The 23,379-nt window shown below is 34.0% G+C and overlaps 1 protein-coding gene across 5 annotated transcripts in view; it reads left to right on the top strand.

Annotated features, from left to right (window-relative positions):
• Nucleotides 1-679: 679 nt before the first annotated feature.
• Nucleotides 680-23,379, top strand: part of LOC143252659 (corticotropin-releasing factor receptor 1-like) — a 35,191-nt gene continuing 12,491 nt past the window's right edge. For 4 of the 5 annotated variants that reach the window (XR_013029096.1, XR_013029097.1, XM_076505142.1 and 1 more), the window contains exons 1-5: nucleotides 3,995-4,463; nucleotides 18,589-18,723; nucleotides 19,369-19,457; nucleotides 20,756-20,862; nucleotides 23,220-23,349. Coding sequence is in view for 3 of the 5 variants with exons in the window: in XM_076505142.1 (XP_076361257.1) it covers nucleotides 4,256-4,463; nucleotides 18,589-18,723; nucleotides 19,369-19,457; nucleotides 20,756-20,862; nucleotides 23,220-23,349 (669 nt within the window). In the remaining 2 variants the exon portion in view is untranslated. Of the gene's footprint in view, nucleotides 759-3,994; nucleotides 4,464-18,588; nucleotides 18,724-19,368; nucleotides 19,458-20,755; nucleotides 20,863-23,219; nucleotides 23,350-23,379 lie in introns of those variants that run through there. The other variant, XM_076505144.1, reaches the window with a different exon arrangement.

Here is a 23,379-nt window from a genome sequence, read left to right on the forward strand (position 1 = left end):
AAGTAAACTTTGGGTCCCTCAATTTTTTTTCTCATACATCTGTGATTCCTATTTAAGATGCTCGTTCTGTACCTTATTTAAGATTTCGTATTATCTTAAACAATAAAGAAAAGTTCCAACGAGAAACTGTTGTTATGTACCATGATCGAACATCGCAAGTACACGCTTTCATGCCAGTTTAGACTTTAGTTGAATGTAATAAAGTACTTGGCCTAAAAGTTCTTAACAATCAGCACTGAAAATGTTATGACGTCCCCTAATTTTGCGTTGCTAAGAATGTTATCACTCCAGTGATTTGACGATTTTGCAAAGACCTTGCTTAAATACATAACTGTCTAGTGAAGCGGTCTTTAAAATTTTCGTATACACAAGTAGTCAGCAGTCCTGTTTAGTTTTTCGTTATTTTACATAAAGGAGTATCTGCCATCCCCATAATCTAATCTTTTATTCTGCTATTTCTTTATTGTGAAGCCTTATAACAATATAGCAGCTTGTTCCTGTTCAGAATTTTAAAAGTAAGTAATAAGCCAAAGTTCGATGTGAATGACTAACTGTGTAAGATTACGTCTTGTCAGAAAAATAAACCGCGTTAACTATCCAGTACAGAACATATTTTTCTTGCTTTTTCTTATAACTACTACGTGCGCTACATCATGTCACGAGCCTGGGCAACAAACAAGAAAGCTCTGTGAAAATGTCTTCAAGGAGGTATGACATGTACATTCTAGACTTGTGGCCAGATTGTCGGGTGTGGAAAGGTTGAGTAAAAGGATATTCATATTAAGGGCTTTTTTGAGTATCAATATAACGTTTCTGTTAAGCATGTTTAATTAGTAATTCATCGCTTATGATTATGATTATTCATTAAAATTCATTTCGCTAATTGCTGTTACGTTGGCTGTTCAATGACGAACCTCCTGCAGAATAGTTGTAATGTACTTTATAAACTAAGCTAAGATGCCCATTTGAGCTGCTTTAATCGAACAGAGTTGATTACCTTCGTGTTTCTTACATTAATACGCCTGTGTTACCTTTACCAAACGTTCATAACTAGGATACGATTTTCATAAGGTTAGATAGAAAGACAAATCTACTTTATAATACCACCTACTCTGGGTGGATGCGCGGTATTAAAAAAATGAATTTTTAAAGAAATTTCGTTCTTTGGCGTTGCTAATATTTAAAATATTTTAGACGTTTCGATCATGGACGTTTCACTTTATATAATAACAGCTTTTCGTTGGCACGTTTCTTCCCTGTTTTAGCTTATTTTGACTTTACGTTCCAATTTTTCACATACATTAGAAGAGTTGTGTTAGAGAATTGGTAACCCACTTCCGAAAGTTCAAACTTTTTTATTTCTTAATTAATTACAAGAAATAACCTTATCTGTAATGAGGTATGATATAAGAAAAAAATCAGGTAATCACGTAACTATTGAAGCAAGTGGTGCGGCTAGACTTAAATTAATACTAACAGTTAGAAGTTAACAAAAAGAAAAACAGTTTATTACCTGTATATTCTGTTCAAAAAGAAAAGTAAGTAAAGATATTAAAAGGAGGTGTAGTTAATCTTTTTATTGAAAGGTAGAGATTGAAAAAGTTATGTTAGGGACTGCATTATTTCGCTACTAAATTAATCCGACTATTAAATTAATCCGGAAGGAATGAGAAAACACCATTGTTGAACCACGCGATATGAGTTCAGAGAATAGAATGAAGTTTACTCTACGAAATAGAAGAAGAAAAAACTTCATCACCATCATATAACTCTAAGAAGAAAGCAGAAACAAGAGAAGAGATATATGCCTGTTTTGTATAGCGAAAACATAATGGAGCAAAGGCGATAAAGGAGAGGCCTGCAGCTCAAAATTACTCAGTTAGAACAGTGACATAAAGAAAATGTTTGTTTATTTCTTTAATTTCGCGCAAAGCTACACGAGGGCTATCTGCACTAGTCGTCCCTAATTTAGCAGTGTAGACTAGAGGGAAGGCAGCTAGTCATCACCACCCACTACCAACTCTTGGACTATTCTTTTATCAACGAATACTGCGATTGAAAGTCACATTATAACACCCCCACGACTGAAAGAGCGAGCATGTTTGGTGAAACGGGGATTAGAACCCGTGACTGTCTGATTATGAGTCGAGCTCAGTAACCACGTGACCATGCAGAGCCGTCATAAAGAAGATAGAGGAAAAACCTATTCTTTCAATTTTTCACCTAAAAAGCAAAATAACAGGTCACGTTAACTGATTAATCTGTAATAGGTAACTTTGAGGTTGGGAGATAATGATGACCGAAGAATAGTCATAGAGATTGCCGTACGTATAATCAAACGAAATCAAAGAAACATAAGGAAACCCAGAAACGAATAAGGAAATAACGAGTTTCAAACGTGAGAAATTAAGAACTTTCCTTGTAACTGGTCTATTTTATAGGGATGGGTAGTATAAGGCCCCCATGAGGATCGTCCGTGCATAGGGTTGTTTATTCTCTGCCAATACCCCCACGCAGCCGTATTATTTAAGTAGAAAAAAAATGAGTTTTTTTTCGTTTTCGTAGAATTCGCAAGGATAAAGAACTTAGATGGAAATCAAGTATTGGTACCAAACAAAAAATTATTTTAACAAATTAAAATTAAAAACTGTTCTAAATATTACTGGTTACAACCTATTCCTAGAACTCAAATTTATTATTATGTCGCAGTATAAAGGAAAATTCATATGTTATAAACTGTGAATCGTTTTAGACTATTTTACTATTCACTTTTTTAGAAATTACAAGTTTCGAACGTGCTAATAACAACTGGCATCACTTCTGTGCTTCATATAGCAACGCCACATTGGGCTATCTGGTGAGCCTACCGAGGGGAATCGAACCCCTGATTTTAGTGTTATAAAGCCGTAGACTTACCGCTGTACTAGCGAGGGACTACCCCATTCCTATAAAACTAAAATTCAGTGTAACGTTGTGCAGTTTTTACATACTGCGAAATCAGGTCAGGGATGACCAGATAGTTAGAGCGCTCGATTCCCAAGTTGAGAGACGCGGGTTCGAATCTTCATCACACCAAACGTGCTCACCCTTTCAGCCGTGGGGGCGTTGTAACGTGACGGTCAATCGTTGGTAAAAGAGTAACCCAAGAGTTGATAGTGGGTGGTGATAACTAACTGCCTTCCCTCTAGTCTTACACTGCAAAATTAGGTACGGCTAGCGCAGATAGCTATCGTGTAGCTTTGCGCGAAATTAAAAAAACAAAACAAAACAAAAACAAACAAAATTTAGAAATGCTCTCTTTATTTATTACTAATAGCTACTTCATTGTTAAAACAAAATAATTGTTCTTAATAATATTAATTTTAGAAAGTATCTAACAATTTCTTTCAATTAACTGCTTTATTCGTAAACCTAAAAATATATTGAGAATAATAATTTTTAGAAATTATGTTTTTGTGATTTCACTGGTTTATTGTTGAAGTGAAACATCTTTACCAATAACATTTGAAAAACATGTATATTTTATGCTAATTTTTTTTGCAAGAAAACAACGTTTATTAAAGTTAATTTTAGAAATGTTTTCTTTAGTTTTGTGTTACTACTCAACTGCTTTATTTTTTAAACAAATAAGCTTTCATGAAGAATACTTTAGAAAGTGTTCTAAATATGGTGAACATTTAATTTCGATGTTTTTTTTCTTTATGTTTTCTGCTAATTATTAAACAGATCAAAATTTCTTATATGCTATTTAGCTGCGTTCTTATAAAAGGCTTTCTATATGCTAAGCTCAGAAGAGACGTTTAAAATGAAAAAATTATTAATATTTTTAATTATCGTAGTTTTATTAGCTGAAAACTGTATACGCCTTAATGGTAGATATATAATTATGTTCATCCGATATTTTGTGTAAATTAAATAATACGCACTCATAAAATTTTATTGTACGCACATTGCTGTTCAGAGAGTTAGTTGATATTACAGCTAATTCACTTCTGATTGGCTGTTTTAAAACTGACGTCGTATGTCTCGGAGTTGACTTTCGGAATGAATAGCTGGGGAACTCGCGGACTGACTGGTTTATTTATCTTGGGAACTGTAGGTCATTGTCGACATATAAATCTTGTAGTTGCTTTACGCACATTTAAGTATTGTTAAATGTAACAGGTTACAGAAACGATCCAACAAAGAGTAGATAGTTTTTCTTGGTATGCTCTAAAATTCAGTAATTTAATAAGTTGCTTAAGTTTGTATTTAAATGATGAGAACAAACTGGTCTAATTTCCCTCTAAGTACCAATATTACCAGTAGTTATCGTGGTGACAAAGAGTTAGTTGCCAAAGAAAATAACGAAGAGCCTTTACATCATAACGAATGGACCAATTCTACTGGTTACAATGGAACACGTGCGTTTTCCATGAAGGACCTGTGTTACTTACAATACAGAGATAAGAAGTTAAATGAAGGTATAATATTTATATCTATTTAAGAACTAAAACAAAATATTCTTTGTTTCGATTAATCTTAAATTTTGTGAGCTAATGAATATAGTAAGAAAATATTTTTTCAATAGATTACATATTTCTACTTTCTAAAGTAAAACAACACAACAAAAAATGTCCTATTTCTACAAATATCTTTGATATTTAAAATATTTAGATTAACTACTAGATCTATAGGTTTTACAAATGCTTTTATCGTTCCTCCATACGCGAAACGAGTTCAAAACAGTAAAAAATATATGAAAATGTCCTTGAGAGGTATTAACATTACTGTAAAGCGGAAGTTCTTAACCGGCGGTCCATGGATCTCCTAGGCATTTGTATTTATATGCATTTTGTGGGGGAGTGGGGGTGAATATCATTCAAGTTAGATTCTCAAAAGGATCCGTCATCCCTCCCCCAAAAAGATTAAATAACGTTGTTGTAAAGCACATATTTCTTTATCACGATCAGTGTAATTTTATAGCATAATTATGTCGTGTCGTTGGTTCTCTGATAATACCGTTAAAGTAAGAACTACTAAACCTGGCTGATCAAGCTCTTACCATGCACTCTGATTCTTCAAACACTTACCATGCATTCTGATTCTTCAAACACTTACCATGCATTCTGATTCTTCAAACACTTACCATGCATTCTGATTCTTCAAATCTTACAATACACTCTGATTCTTCAAACACTTTCCATGCACTCTTATTCTTCAAACACTTATCATGCACTCTGATTCTTCAAACACTTACCATGCACTCTGATTCATCAAACACTTACCATGCATTCTGATTCTTCAAATCTTACAATACACTCTGATTCTTCAAACACTTTCCATGCACTCTTATTCTTCAAACACTTATCATACACTCTGATTCTTCAAACACTTTCCATGCACTCTTATTCTTCAAACACTTATCATGCACTCTGATTCTTCAAACACTTACCATGCACTCTGATTCTTCAAACACTTACCATGCACTCTGATTCTTCAAACACTTATCATGCACTCTGATTCTTCAAACATTTACCATGCATTCTGATTCTTCAAACTCTTACAATACACTCTGATTCTTCAAACACTTACCATGCACTCTTATTCTTCAAACACTTATCATGCACTCTGATTCTTCAAACACTTACCATGCACTCTGATTCTTCAAACACTTACCATGCACTCTGATTCTTCAAACACTTATCATGCACTCTGATTCTTCAAACACTTACCATGCATTCTGATTCTTCAAACACTTACCATGCATTCTGATTCTTCAAACACTTACCATGCACTCTGATTTTTCAAACTCTTACAATACACTCTGATTCTTCAAACACTTACCATGCACTCTTATTCTTCAAACACTTACCATGCACTCTGATTCTTCAAACTCTTACCATGCATTCTGATTCTTCAAACACTTACCATGCACTCTGATTCTTCAAACACTTATCATGCACTCTGATTCTTCAAACACTTACCATGCATTCTGATTCTTCAAACACTTACCATGCACTCTGATTCTTCAAACACTTACCATGCATTCTGATTCTTCAAACACTTACCATGCACTCTGATTCTTCGTTAAAAATGAAGTATTCCAGTGATATCTTGTATAAAGTATTTGATATTGTATTTCAATTGGAAGCAGTTTAACTTGAGCCTGGACATGTAAACAGTTAGGATCAGGCATATTTGAAAAATGTCATCTAGAAACCTGTTCCGAATGCACTAAGCATGTGACTCCGATGACGTAGAGGGAAAATAACTCTTATTATGTGTTATAGTACAAAAGGTGGGTCTGAAAACTAAGATCTTCTGAATATTTAGTCCTCTTGAGTCCGTTGAAGATTTTGACAAATATGCCAGTGCAACGTGGCCATTTCCTTTATCAAAAACTAGATTTTCCAATTATTTAATAAATATATTAAAAGTAAAAAGAAAACATGGCGTTTATAACACTAGAAATAAACGACCTTTTAACACGAAAACATTTCGGTGTCACAAGATCTTTGATTTCCAGTATTAATACGTCTTTTGTACACCAATATACACTACACAAATTCAAAAGGAAGTTTTTCTGGCTCGGTGACAGCTAAACTCCTTATCGCTTGTTTTATTCCAATAGTTTCGATAACAGTTACGTCATCAGGGCTTTTATCTGCGGTGATGAAGGTAATGTGTAACCGAAACTGCAACAACTGCAAAATCGTTTAACGTTTCTTCTGACAAAACACGTCTTTGTTTTTAGCGCAATTTGCCTGAAACGAAATTCGTTATAAACATTTCAGGAAAATCCCACCTTGTTGGTTTTAACTTCATATCTATGAATATTTGGTACTTTCCAATATAACAAATTTTTTGTAAGAGTTTCTTGTCGTATCTAAGTCACTTCCAATGAAAGCAACAAAACACTGTGCTCATATTGAACGAATGATAATAATAAAAGACTTTACGTACGTTGCATCAAGACGCAAGACCTTTTCTCTATCTAGAACTTAATGAACATTACAGCTTCATCAAAGCGAAGAATTTATGTGGTTGTAAATTTCCCAGAAACTAATTCCACTGGAAAATGTTTTTTGTTTTGTTTTTCTAACAATCGTATATCTCCTTCTGTACGTCCCCAATTCTATATTATTTTATCATCTTGATTTTTCTATAAGCAGCCTTTCTAACGCAACACTTTTTGGCCCGTTATCACCTTGAAGTTAGGGTGCTGGACTCGTAATCTGATGGTCGCAGATTTGAATCCGTGTCACACCAAACATGCTCTACCTATCAATCGTAGGGCGTTACATGTGTCTGTCAATCCCATTATCTGTTAATAAAAGAGTAACCCAAGAGTTTGTGGTGATAATTACCTGCTTTCCCTCTAGTCTTACACTGTAAAATAAGGAACTGCTAGCACAGATAGCCCTTGTGTAGCTTTGCACGAAATTAAAAAACACACAAACAGACAAACACTTTTATTTTTTATTAGCTTCGATGTGGCTTTGCTATAAGAAAACATATACACAAGTTATTTTAAAACATTAGAAAACTTCGTTAGGGCTTTGAACATGTGTATGGCTTGCCCTAAGAAAGAATGTGCATTGTTACTTTAAAATATTTGTGTACATTGTTACTTTAAATATTTACAGGCATTATTACTTTAAATTATTTATGTACGTTGTTACTATAAACGTTTTGAATAATCACTGGTTTGAAATGTTACATTTTCACTGATTATTACGGTGAATGAAAAAATGAACGCAATTAGCCTAATAGCCATCTGCCCTCTTGTTCTTTCGTACGTTTCATTTTCTTGCATTTCCCAGAAAGTGTACATTATTCATCTAATGCTCCCCGTTGTTCTATAAGATACATATATCTTCCAGTATTGGTTATCCATACAAATTTCGTTTTCTTGGCTAACTAAATTGGATATCATCACAAAGTATATGCGATCGATCTTGTTACTTCCACTCTCTTAACGTCTGCAGATGGTGTTTTGTGTTATAATTATAACACGACGTATCAATGTTTCCGCGTGAATTACTCATAAGCATACAGTTTTAAATGCTATGAAGGCAATGAACTCATAGTGCTTCATTGTTTATTTTAAGACTGGTTATAATATTACATTTCTCTGGATACAATAACCTCACTGTTATCATTGATGTTAAAAGTAATGATAATTCGTATTCTGTTTCACACGACTTTAATCATCATTGGCATTAGAATCTTTATAATTTCTTAAAATAGTCGTGAATAGTGTCATTCAGAGATTCATCTAAATAGATCACGGCATTTCATCATTCGAACGTTCTTATGTCCCTGATGTCACAGATTTACAATAAACATACTGGTGGTAATAATATGCTTTGTAATATTAAATTGCTCTGATTTGTACTTTGTAAGGTGGAGAATAGCCTGGTGAAGAGAACCAATATGTCTTCACAACAACTACGACTAACGCTTCATTTTGTAGATGGATATAAATACGTATCTTTGCAGTGACTACGTCAGATTATCCAGTGTTATAAAAGTGATTGCCATCATGGCCCAGTCCTAACGTTACAACCATTCAAAATGAGGACTACTGGTATAATATCACAAATGGATCGATTCCAATCACTTTGATAACATCACTCATCAAATACTTAATATATTATATTGTCTAATCGAGTCTCTCATCAGCAACCCAGAAGAAACATACAAGTAAAAAATGCAAAGGGACATACGTGTCTTCAGATAATAGAGAAAACATTCCTTTTGCAATAATGTTATAAAACAAATATAAGTATTTAGTGATCAGCTAGCGAGAAACGTCTTTCTATTTTGCTTAAAAAACTTATCTTAAAAAATGTCTTCTGGTGGTTGAGCAGTAAATTTATGGACTAACAACGGTAAATTCTGTTGTTCGATTCCCTGTGGTGGATAGAGCAAAAGTAATCCATTCTGTAGCTTTGTACTTAAAGAACACACAATTTGTCGAGTCTCCAGCTGTCATTGTATCCCACTTACTGTTAAGTTACAACCTGAATGTAACATGAAATTACACCACATTTGCTTATATTATTGAGATAGTGTACACTTTCATGTATTATATATATATATTAACTCTTTGAAAGATTCTTGTGATTCAATTATTATGAAAAACGAGCAAGTATCAACTCATTTATTACTTTGCATAACACAATTTTTCTGTATGATCTCCCTTAGAATATCCGGGCACTCACACCCTCCATAATAAACTAGCTTTTAATAAAAAAACAACGTAATCTTATGCAATCCTTGGATAATCATTTCAATTTTAACAAAACCAGTGAGTATATTTAATAAATTAAACACGAGATATTTTCTATTTTTTTATGAACATTAATGTTAGATATACATCACAGTGGGGACTTAGATACTTATAAAGTGTGTTACATTTAATATTTTTAGAACTGTTAACACAGGCCTACGAATTTAAACTTCATAAAAGTTATTTTAGCTTTAATAACAGAATTTTCCACAACAGAGCTAAGCAGATTTCGAAAATAATATCTTTTTTTCCTATCATGTAAAGATTTTTTTAAAAAATCAGGATGATAAAATTCTTACTTAGATCAAATTTACAACAAATATAACGTAATATTTACACAACCTCTTATTACCACAGAAACGAATAAATAATAATGAAAAGAAAAAAAAGTCAATGTGCTGGCACAAACAATTATTATCCAGAAATTACACGTCATACGGCCAGTTAATGTTTATATATTAGCGATAGGTTTCTCGAGGGTTCTAGAATGATCGATAAGACTTTCACGTCGCGATTGACTTATAGAAATCTAAAGCCAGTGGTTAGCAACATTTTAAGCATAAAAAACGTGACGCAACTTCAATAAAAATGATTCACTTATGTAAAAATACATAAGTTTCGTGAAAAGTGTGTACATGATAGAAAACATGTAGGTTAGTCTGATAGACGGTATATCCCCACCGCAATGTGGGTCCTAATTCGGCAATTACCTCCGAAACCTAAGGTACATTTTATATCCTACATTATAACTTGTACCCTGGGATCTTTCTAATTCGTGCAGCGTTTCTGTTTATTATTTTTAATATATATATATAGCTGACCAAGTTAAGAAATGTTAAGTTAATGAAAGTAAGACTAAATGTGTAATTAAACTGCGTGTGAGTTTAACCGCTATAGACCATTTCTAAATTAAGCTTTTATAACTTGTATCGTATTAACAGAGAAACAAGAGAATAATTTGTCTATGTCAACGGTGTTCCAAAGTAATTGAGCCCGTCTGTGTGGACTTTGACGAAAAGAAGAAAATTATTTAAAGCTTTGGATAAAACTGTAATAACTAACATTTATAGTGGTAATTTTTAACGTGATTATCACAGTCTTGTATTGCAATAATAGAATAGAGGAAAAACTTTTGTCTTGTCAAAGGGTGTTTATTCTAAGATAATTGAATCCATGTGTATATATATATATGATAGCAAAAAACAAAATATACAACGAAAATGATTTTTTGTGTGTGTTTTAAATGCAAAACTACGCAACTATTTAACTGAACTGTGTTCGTTGAGGAGATTCGAATCTCGAATTTTACCGTTACAAGTTCCGAAACTTAACACTGACCGACCCAAAGATGATAGAATAAGTTAGAATGCGTATGAAATTAAGTAAAACTTTATAAAAATATAAAGTTAACCTACATGGATTGGCCACTTTATGGCATACCAATTATAATTATATAGGTTTGCAGTGAAAAACTTACCAAATATATAAACTGGTACGATATATTTTGAGCAATGGGAATTTTTCTACATTAGTAGGGTGATGCTTACTTTTGGCCCCCTCTGTGATGGTATTGATTCTAATTTGGACAGTTGCATGCACTTTACTCGTGGCACGTGACTTTTTGGTTTACTTTGCCACTTATACTGTGGTCTTTGTACTGCTTGCTATTATCTTGTTGGAGTTTGTGTCTTTACTATAGTTTAATATGTGCATTTAGCCTGACTGCAATGTCACCACTCTTTCAGAGCAGATGTTAGAGTCAATCAGGAACAAAGGATACCTGGGTCAAATGCACGAATGATGTATCCTTGCCATGGTTCGAATTGGCTTGTTTTGGGTTTGAGCGTTACGAAGCAAGCGCGCGTAATGTTTGTCTTTCGTAACTCTAAGGTCAGTTCCTGCCTCCAATGGCTTAGCGGTAAGCCTGCAGGCTTACGACGCTAAAACTTACTATTGCATAGCTTTGCGCTTAACAACAATCAAATCAACCAACAACGAAAGGCTATCTCCTTTTCTTTCAAGATACTGACCATGATAGAGATGATGGACGTCTAAATCTTAGAGGTGGTTGTTATAACTGCCATTTTAGCCAGTGCTCCAGCTGAACCAAAATTGTTTATTAAATAATGAACCTCCTTACTAATAATGTAATAATGGCGTGGGTTTAATGTTTAAAAAAGGGTCTGTCAGTATCACTTCGTCTAACAAGATGACAACAGCGAATTGGCTGCGTTATTACGGAAAAGATATTGTTTTATCTGGTGATTATTCAAAATACAATGATGAATCTTCAATGCTATTGCGTTCATATTACCTCTCTCCAACCCCCGTGTTCATTTTGTGTAATTTTTATCAACCTTCAGAGCCACTAAGTGTTACTACAACGTGAAAATAAAATATGAGAAATTCAAATAAACGCGCCCCCATTCAAATGGCACTATTGGCACAGTGGTGTGATAATACTTCTTAGTAATTACCAATAATAAACGAAAAAGCCCCCCCCAGTAACACAGTAGGAAGTGCACCGTTAGAAAGTGGGTTTGATACTCGTGGTGAGCAGAGCACAGGTAGCTATTTGAGCTTAATAACAATCAACATCAACAACAAATATATGATTCAGGCTCAATATACTAGGACTTTTCGGCAACTACTATTTATGCGTTGGTAGCGCATTTGTTTACTTACATAACTGATATATATTAAGCTTCATATAAGTTCACATTTACCTGCTGCGCCCCCACTAATAGACATTTCCAAAAATCCAATTTTAATCTCTTATTCCATTTTCTAGGTCTGTTGTCTTAAGCATAACATATTCTACAAGGTAAAGATTTGTGTTAACCCTTATAGTTTCCAAGGTAAAGATTTGTATCGACCCTTATAGTCCCCAAGGTAAAGATTTGTGTCAACCCTTATAGTTCTCAAGGTAAAGATTTGTGTCAACCCTCATAGCCCCCTATTGGTATTAAGGAATCTGGTACATGTTGTCATTCTTAACTATCACTTGGAGTGGCATGCACACAAATTAGTTATGTTTATTTTATTTGTACGTCTATTCAACTGATCCCAGTTGTAGAAAACTGCGTATTTTATGTTGATACGATAAAAACATTTCTTTAGATAAAGCTTAAAGTGTATTCAGAAAAGCAATGTGTTTCAAACAGAAGTGTATTCAGTAACGCAAAGTGTTTCAGACAGAAGTGTATTCAGTAAAGCAAAGTGTTTCAAATAGAAGTGTATTCAGTAAAGCAAAGTGTTTCAAATAGAAGTGTATTCAGTAAAACAAAGTGTTCCAAAGAGAAGTGTATCTTTTAAGCTTTTAACTTAAAACATGTCATTCCAAGTCTCTATTTCAGATACAAGTACAACATGTACAAAGCATCAGTAAAAGTTTAAGTATCAGTGTATTTACTAAAATAAATGACGTTATGTCCAACCTTCTTCACCAACTTACTCCTGTCATCACATAACAAGACTCTAATTTAATAGAATAAATTCCAAATATAACAACACATATTAACGTCTTTCTATTTTTTCGATTGAAAATGAAAAAAAAAAAAAATCTGCAAAAATGTGTCTCGAGATTTGAAGAGTTTTAGATAAAATTCAAATTATTTCCAGTGATGCGTTTCTATCTTCTGTGGAATGAATCTATGAATGGCCCTTTAAGAAGATAACATAAATATCCCTAATAAATTAATATTGAAACCCCAGAGATGTTAATAGCACATTGCTGCCATCTATGCAAACCTGTGAAATATATAAAACTTTCTTCAACAAATAAATAATAAAAGAATGAAGAACATCGCATGAAATACAACAGTAGACATTCATCGCTAAAGGGAAAACTAATCACTTTTATCGATGTATACCATTAACTAAAGGTATTTGTAATCTATACATTAAATGTTTTGTCTTACTATAGTTGAGTTTCATCATAAAGTCAAACTATACGTGTATATATGTATACACACGAACGCAGGCACATATCGTGTTCGTTTGTTTGTTTTGAATTTCGCGCAAAGCTACTCGAGGGCTATCTGCACTAGCTGCCCCTAATTTAACAGTGTAAGACTAGAGGAAAGGCAGCTAGTCATCACCACCCACCACCAAGTCTTGGGCTACTCTTTTACCAACGAATAGTGGGATTGGCTGTCACATTATAACGCCCCCACGGTTGAAAGGGCGGGCATGTTTGGTGTACAGGGATTCGAACCCGCGACCCTCGGATTACGAGTCGAACGCCTTAACACGCTTGGCCGTGCAGGGCCCGTGTCGGTTTGTCAACTGATTTAAAAGATATCTCAAAGTGGAACTTTTCGTTTATTCTAATATGCTTAGCCTTTCAACTGTGTATTATCTGGAAAAGGTTTACAAACAGTTCACAGTGTCTCTCTTCATGGAGTCGATGTAGAGTCACATAATCTTCATATTATGAGAAGAAGTTGGCGATACAAAGTCTTAACAGTGATTGAATTGCTGAATTTGTCGTGAAGAAGAGGTCATTGAATTTGTGGCTTCATTAAATACACATACTAGGTATCTGTGTATGATACCGTACTAGAGGAATTTTTCAAAATTGGCTATCCAACTCAGTAAGAAATGTGGACGTATTCTGAGGGTTTCTTCGTAAGTTTAATCTCCTTGAACGTAACATAATTTACTCGAAAATCTTTAACGACAGCTGGCTGTTGTTCAAGTAGATGACGTCACTGCCATTGAAATATTTAATGTTGCCAACCGCCGCTACACTTCTCTCTGAAACACATCCTATTGTAAACTTGACTAGCAGTTACTTAATTATACAGCGTTATAAAGATATAGTAGTTGCACTCACTGAACCTATTGCTTTGGCCAGGTTACTTGTTGTTGTAAATTATAAAATTGATTAAATAAATAAATTAGTTCCAACATCGTGATGTTGATTAATTTTTTCATTCTCAAATACTCCTTACATGTAACATCCAGGAGCTGTTTACTTGGCCTTTTCGAGACTTATAATTCATAGATTTCACTGGAAATAAATGTTATTAATGACTAACTCTCTGCCAGCAAACAAGGTTACGTTTTAGCCTTTTCAACACATCAACTCACAAACATTCTCGAGGACGATTCTAAGTTTATGACGCATTCTTCTCTGCATCCAGTCAAAAGCTATCACAAAGGTAGTTTTCTTCGAATTGTTTTTAAATTACAAAGTGTAGAAAGTCAACTGCGGTTAGGTTTGTATTTCTCAAAAAACTATAGTTTCCAGGAGTACTGAGCGATGGTACTGAGCCTTATCTATTCTGGAAGATGACAATTGTTGGCCAAAATCAAATACAACGAAAGGTTATTTTATGGAATGACAGTTAATGAATAAAAATAAGTGTAATAACGTTTCTTTCTATTAGTGGTGTGACAGTTACTGACCAACATCATACATCTCTCTTTTACTGAATGGAACTGCTGACCAGTGAAGTGCAACAGTGTCTCCTTTCTTCCTTGTAACAACTGTTGATTCAAATTATCGAAAATTAATTATGTTTATGTTAATGGATGATATTTCCTGATCAAAATAATCTTTGACGAGGATCTTTATCTTGTGAATGATAATTTTGGCTAAAGTTATATGAAATCAATTGTACTTTCTTGCTGAATGGCAGTTGTTAGTCTGTCAACACTAATGAAGGCGCGCCCTCTACTGGATCACAGCTGCTAACCGAAGTCGAATGCAGTGAAGTCCCTTTCTTATAACAGCTGGTGACTGAAAAAGTCAGTGAAACGTCATTTTCTCGTAAAGGTTAACAGTAGTTGCAAAGCAAAATGGATTGTAATTCCATTTTCTAATTATAAAATTATATCTAAAAAAAACGCTGTTTTGTTTCCAACAAATAACATTATGGACATAAATAATGAAATAAAATATTCGTAAAAAGTGAATATCGGTGACTAAAACTTGCATCTGACGGTATTAATTCTCATCAGTAAATGAAGTCTAACACGAAACAAAAATATTCACAATGTATTCAATTAACTACGTAATTCTACACAGTTATGTAGCAATACGTACGTTGGATTTCCATGGTAGTAGAGGGCTAGTTTTGCGACAGTGATGAATTATTAAAGTTTTGAATTTCAGGCGAGAGAAAAGACGTTCATCTACAAAAAGTTTAATGACGTATATATCAGAACAAAAAGAAATCATTCCGTGAGTTTTCAATGTGTGACAGATTACATCATCCCAAGTTTCCATTGCGTAATTTTACCCTAATGAGAAGAACTGTTATTCATGATAACGTAATAATAATTGTTATTTTTTATTTACTTACATTTTGCCGAATCTCGTTTTTGATACAGAACTAGTGAAGAATAAAAACCTTTATATTAAGGCGGCTGAAAGCTGCATTCGTGTGAGCATCTCTTGGTCACATACGCTTTGAATACCGACAAACAAGGGTTTCAGTGTAAAAATGTGAAACGTTAACTTGAGAACAGAAGTCGAATAGTCGTTCCGTGTGTTTTTTTTTGTTTTGTTTAACACATTATTCACACGTTAACAGCATTGCATCAGACTTATAAACTTGAGCAACCATTTTGTTAGGAAAAACAAATAATATCTTCTATTAGTGTTTAACGAACACAAGTAAAAGTCAAGTACGTGAATATTATCAGTCTTACATAAGTTTTAAAAGAAATTCGTAAATTGAAGTTGCCATTAAGAGTTAGTAAATATCACGGTGTTTAAAATGCTTTCGATGACAAGATTTAAAACTGTCAATAGAAAGTTCATAACCATCGCTGTTAATGATTGAAATTTCTTGTTGCTTAATGAGTAACATAAAAGGGCCTGGCATGGCCTAGCGCATTAAGGCGTGCGCTTCGTAATCTGAGGGTCGCGGGTTCGCGCTCGAGTCGCGCCAAACATGCTCGCCCTCCCAGCCGTGGGGGCGTTATAATGTGACGGTCAATCCCACTATTCGTTAGTACAAGAGTAGCCCAAGAGTTGGCGGTGGGTGGTGATGACTAGCTGCCTTCCCTCTAGTCTTACACTACTAAATTAGGACGGCTAGCACAGATAGCCCTCGAGTAGCTTTGTGCGAAATTCCAAAACAAACAAACAAACAGTAATATAACAATTGAAAACAGCTTAAAAAACTAAACTACACTTTTTTCTTGTGGTAAAATCGGTTTGTTTGTAGTCAAACACACAGCTACACAGCAGGTTATCTGTGCACGGGTATTGAATCCCGATTTACAGAGATGTAAGTCTACAGACATGCATTCGTGCTACTGGGTGGGTGGGTGGATGGGGAGATTCTGATAAAATCGAATCAGTTGACACTTCCTTATGGGTAAAAGTGTACCCTACCAAAAGTACTCGCAAGTTGACAAACAATTATACCACTGAATATCCGATACGATCAAATCTGGTGCTGTAACATTCAGCACTTACTAACTTAGTTAATTAATATGGGTTCTTGATTAGAGTGCTGTTTACAATACTTTAACTCTTTATAGAAATTAAAGATTGATTAGACGGACTGCGACCTTTCAGCTAATATTACTCAACTAACTAAAATACATCTATCTGTTAGGTGTTTTTGTTGGAGCAAAGGCACATCGAGCTATCTGTTATGTCCGCCCCGGCAAATCGAATTCTGAATTGTAGCGTTGCAAGTCCGTAATGTTATCACTTTTCACATCGCGGAACAAACGAACTACGAGCTAGAAATGCCAGTGAGATATAACAGTTTTTAATCAAAGCATTCTAAGCTAATGTACAGTATGTTGTTGTTGTTGTTTTGAATTAAGCACAAAGCTACACAATGGGCTATCTGTGCTCTGCCCACCACGGGTATCGAAACCCGGATTTTAGCGTGCAAGTCCGCAGATATACCGCTGAGCCACTGGGGGGCTGTACAGTATGTCAAATGATTGAGAGTAAATAGGTTGTATGATAAAATATTGCATTGTTACTTGTGTATTATCCACAAAAGATGATTTATATATAAATTCCAGAATATTATACATCTATAGAACAGGTCTCAAGAATTTCATTCTCCAGTTTTACCTATTTTGATTATAGCCACGTGAAAACGGGTTTGTTTGTTTTGAATTTTGCGCAAAGCTACAAGACGGCTATTTGCGCTAGCCGTAACCCCAATTTAGCAGTGTAAAGCTAAAGGAAAGGCAGCTAGTCATCACCACCCACCGCCAACTTTTGGACTACTTTTTTTACCAACGAATATTGGATTGGCCCTCATATTATAACGCCCCTACGGCTGAAAGAGCAAATGTGTTTGGTGTGATGGGGATTCGAACTAGGGACCCGATGCTGGACTTCACTCTTGCAAATCAAGCACCTAGAGACCACGGCCAGCGGAATCTTACTTTATCTTTCGCACATTTTGCGATATATACTAATCCTTGTGCTAATGGCGTGAAGCAATAAATCCTATCTGCTTCTACGTAGATGAGTCAATGATGTACCTACTTGTCTTTAGTTGTAAACAAATATTTGTTCTTAAATGCATAACACATCAATAGTAAATAAGAAAAAACGTAGACTAATATAAATAATATAATGTAATATAAATACAGATTAGCCTATTTTCCTTCATCCGGTCACTCTCATTTTCAGAGTTTATTTCTCTCAGCTCAGATTGTAACGCCATAAAACGATACAACAAATTAAATTTCTAGGTGAGTTCGCACATTAAAAACCATCTCTCTGTACTAGAAAATATATATTTAAAAGCGCTGTGAATTAAATTATCAGGGGTTCTCAAAACTGAAAAACTATTTGTGACAAATATACGTAGTTCTTGAATTATATTGTACAACCACAAGAAAAGTATTGTGTTTATATATACATAGGAATTTGAAGAATAACTAATATTAATGCCACTACTTTATTGTACTACGTTCTTCAGTTGAAAAGCTATCTAAAGTAAATAGTTTATGAGCACAAATTTTAAAATTGTCATATCACATAGTATTCTTATTTAATTGTTTTCACAAACTTATGTTTGTATCTATGCAATCGCACCTTGTATAGTTAACCTTAGTCTGTTTTAGTAAAAACCTACAAGGACTACATATTGTTTTGATCTGTAGAATAGAATGCAAGAATTATTTGGCAAAACAAGATTGTTTAGTACTTAATATATTTTCTTACATATTTATATAATATAAAATATTAAAAAATATAATATTTTATGCAATGTTGATGTTATAGTAATTTTCTAGCTAACTAATTCTTATCTGTTTCTCTGATTTAAATTTTGATTTGATTGAATTTTATAAATAACCAAAAAATATTTTTGTAGGTGTTTACTGTGACGCCATCTGGGATTCATTTTATTGTTGGCCAACGACACCTGCAGGAAAAGTAGCAGTACGATCATGCTCAGAAATCTTCATTCGTAACCAAGTTCCTATACGTGTGGAGACGATAGATAAGGGTAACAAAATTTAAAACGATTATATTTTGTTTCTTGAATTTTGAGCAAAGCTACACGAGGGCTATCTGCGCTAGCCACCCCTAATTTAGCAGTGTAAGACTACAGGGAAAGCAGCTAGTCATCACCACCCACCACCAACTAATGGACTACTCTTTTACCAACGAATAGTGGTATTGATCATCACATTATAATCCCCCACGGCTGAAAGGGTGAGCATGTTTGGTGTGACGGAGATTCGAACCCACGACCCTCGGATTACGACTCCAACGCCTTAATCCACCTGGACAGAGGATTATATAATTGCAGACTTTGAATAATATATTATTTGGTACAATAAATATACGCACTAGTATAAAGAAATCTATCACGAGTTTATGTAATATTTTTTTTAAACAAAGTGACACTAAACATTTAAATTAAATTAAACATTTTGATGAAATATTTAATAAGATATACCATCTGTTACTGTGATTTCTCGTCTCTACCATTACAGTCAATGTTTTGTAATGCTTAGTCAGTTAACAGAATATCAAAATTAGGATACATATATTTTTTTTCCATAATTTTTATGCTTTCGCCCACTTTAGAAGATTAATTTGTATTATTCATTACACTAAGACAACCATACATTCTGTCTTTTGTTAGCTCACGCTTATCGAGTTTGTAGCGAGAGTGGTGATTGGTTATGGGGTGAGTGGACGAATTACACGGAATGTCTTGAGCTGTTGAATCAGGTGAGAAAGGTTTTAAAAATGTTGAAGAGTTATGAATAATAGAAACAGTGGATTTATTTTCTTCTATTTTCTGTTAAAAATGCAACTGGAAAAACCAATAGTACAAATAGTTCAATATATATTTGTTAGTATCAAAGATGTTTATGATTCACTTCATGGCTGTGATGTATTTTTTTTAATATTCTGGATTCCAGCGGATCAAATGAAAATGATGTAGTTCTGGACTTTTCGCATTAAGAACTTAAATTATTTAGTGGATCTGCAAACAAAAAGGGAGAAAAACAAATGGACATTGTAACTTGACTCAACATGTTGAATGGAATCTCGTTAGCCATATCATTTAATTACAAATATAAACAATACGCATTAACGAATCTACTTAAATGTTCAGTACAATTAATGTCATGAAAAATATTAAAGATTCTCCAAACAGCATTTCACATTACTGGAGTTCCTCCAACCCTTGTTTCATATTGCTCAGAGTTCCTCAAAACTGCGTTTTACGTTCGAACAATATGTGTTAACGAATCTACTTAAATGCTCAGTACAATTAGTGTCATAAAAAATATTGGAATCCCTCCAAACTGTGTCCCACATTACTGGACTTCAATTACTCCAAACGGTGTTTTACATGATTGGAGCTCTTCAAACTGTGTTTCACATTACTGGAGTTTCTCCAACCCGTGTCTCACATTACTAGAATTCCTCCACGCTGTGTTCCACATTAACGGATTTCCTCCAAATTGTATTTCTAATAATTATGTTTAATATTAATAAAGCATAAATTTTTGTGCAAACGGATGTCACATCAACAAAATGTAGTTAAAGTATTCTATTGTTTTCATAACAGAGTTTTGAAATGACTTAACATTGGAAAATACGACTAGCAAAATAAGATTTAGATGAGAATGCTTCTAAGCGTAAGTTTAAATGTAAAAAGATTAAACTGAGGTTAAGAAAAAGAGAACAAAGGGTAAAATAACGATTTAACAAGGTTAAAATAACCGTGACAAAAGCAACCTGTGGGTTGTGTGTTTAAACAAGTGATTAGCATAAGGTGAAATAATGAAAGTAAGAATTATGTGCTACATGCTATACTTAATGAAAGTAAGAATCATGTGCTACATGTTATACTTAATGAAAGTAAGAATCATGTGCTACATGCTATACTTAATGAAAGTAAGAATTATGTGCTACATGCTATACTTAATGAAAGTAAGAATCATGTGCTATATGTTATACTTAATGAAAGTAAGAATCATATGCTACATGCTATACTTAATCGTTTTACATTTCAGGACAATTTTTCCTCTGACCAAATCGCCGTGACGTACATTTTATTCGTTGGATCGCTTGTATCTCTTTTAGCCCTCATTTTAACATTATTCATTTTCTGTTATTTCAAGTAAGTTATTATTTATTTGTAATTCGAAATAAAGAAATTACGTATTTTTTGTGCAACTGGTTCAACTCATTTTTTATTCATCTTTATCCACTTCTATAGTAACAGAGAATTTGTTTTATCTTTCTTCCATGTTTCATGTAAAACTTAGTAATTAATGTCATTCAGTACGTAGCAAAACGGTTATTTCTTGTTTGGTTGGTTCAGTTATAAGTTATGTTATATTTAATTGTTTTCGTGCAAAGCTACGCAATAGGCTAGCTGCGATCTGCTTTATGCAAAAACTAAACCCTCAATTTTAGCACCGTAAATCTGAAATAAACAGCTGTTTAAAAACAACGAATAAATTACCTTATTGAATTACTCCTAGTTTTCTTTGAGCTAGTTGAGTCTGCTTTATTACAAAATATAGGGGTATTATGTAGATACGCAAATATACATTAAAAGTGTTTTTAGTTTTGTTTTAGAGTTTTTGGGGAGAGCCATAAAAGTTATTTTTGTATATCTATTCTGATTTCCAACTGATATGCTAATGAAAAACCAGCTAGCCAACAACGCCCACCATTAGTTTTCGGGCTACTCTTATCTGATTGAATAGTGGGATTTCACCGTTATTATTATAAGGAATCCACGGCCTCACACACCTACATGTTTTTTGTCTAACTACTAGTCTGTACCTGGCCTCATTAAAGGCGCGTTTATTACATTTCCCGAAGTTTTAGGCTACTTCAAAGCACTGTGCTGTAACATAAGGCAAGATACGTTTAATTTTATAATCTACGTGACGTAACTCTGTTTTGACCCTCATTTGAATTGAGCCAGTCAAAGAAAAGGTGTACAGAGAAATCCTTGTTATCTGAATAATGGCAAGCGGTGTAAAATCTGGTAATCACCTGTTTTGGTTTTATACAAGTGCAAAGCTTCATGATGGAATCTCTGCACTTGGTGCAACTCAGAAATCAAATCTTAAATTTTAATCTGATAAGCCTTCAAGCTTAACGTTGAGTTATTGTTTTTACTTTGTTTTTGTTTGGTTTGTTTCGAATTTCGCACAAGACTACACGTGGGCTATCTGCGTTAGCCGTCCCTAATTTAGCAGTATAAGACTAAAGGGAAGGCAGCTAGTCATCACTATTCACTAGCAACTTTTGGGCTACTCTTTTACCAACAAATATTGGGATTAACTATCACATAATAACGTCTCCACGGCTGAAAGGGCGAGCATAGTTTGGTATGACAGGGATTCGAACCTGTGATTCAAGCTCTCTAATTGCCGGACCATTGAGTCATAGTGTGTATGTAGAAAAGGAGGAGTGCGGCGGATCACAAGAAAAATAGTGCGAGCAGTACTGAGCGTAAGATGGTCAACATGGTGGTCATTCCATTCACTAGTGATTTGGGATTATTTTGATTAATCTCAATGAACGAAGCTCAGCACAGCTTCCAAGACGAAAAAATAAAAAACACAATTGATGAAAATATGTACGACATGCTGAAACCTATATAGATTATACTATGGTAGTACCATAGTGGGTATTATGTTAACCTTCTAATGTTTACTTTTCATAACAGGCATGACATTTTTAGTTTGAAAATCGCTAAGAAAATCATCTGCTAATGCATTGCGCATCTGCTTCAACTTCAAACTAAATTTTGGGGTCTGCTGTGCCATTAGTTTCACCAATATTGAAACTAACGGTTTCTTATATGTGATTCTAATGACAGTTTTTGAAGAGAATGATAGTACTGTACCAATTTTTATATATTCTTCGTTGTCAATGAAGTAACCAATTGACGAATTTCCAATTCAAATGGTACGTCAAATCGATTGGGACATCCTGGAATGAATTCCTCCATTATCTGACCCCATCTCAAGGTTTAGCTTAATCGCTAACACTTAAACCATCACATTCATAACCACATCTAGAACATTTCAAGAATATTTCATTGCTATATCATTTTATTTACATTTACAAGTTAAGTTCTCCATGTTGGCTCTCATGGTTTCAACAATGCCAGAAGCCCTTATGTTTTGTCTGATCAAAAATCCAAACCTCTCCGGGATGACTCTCTTTGTTTTTTTTGTTTTTGTTTTTATCTGCATCAAGATGCCTGGCTTGCTTGTGTAACAGGCGTTTAAAATGAAGCGCTCGAGCTGCCTCATTGTCAAAATTTCTGGTCAACGGGTTAATATTATTGTAATAATCTGTTAATCAGAATGATTTGTTGGCGATATTTCCATACTTTATCTACAAGTTATAAATACATAATAACTGGAGGTTCTGTGATTACATAAGCTAATTATAGGTGTATTTTATTCTTTAAAGAATAAGCAAATAACGCAGTATTGTTTATCTTAGGTCTCTTCATTGTCCAAGACTCCACGTGCACCAGAATCTAGTTATCGCATTGATCATACATTCGCTTCTTCTATTTGTCATCTCTACCCCTGGTGTGTTTAAAGATCCAACAGTTTTTTACAGAAATGCCGTAAGCATTATTATTTTTTGATGATTTAGC

The sequence above is a fragment of the Tachypleus tridentatus genome, chromosome 6, assembly GCF_004210375.1.
Source record: "Tachypleus tridentatus isolate NWPU-2018 chromosome 6, ASM421037v1, whole genome shotgun sequence".
Taxonomy (NCBI): domain Eukaryota; kingdom Metazoa; phylum Arthropoda; class Merostomata; order Xiphosura; family Limulidae; genus Tachypleus; species Tachypleus tridentatus.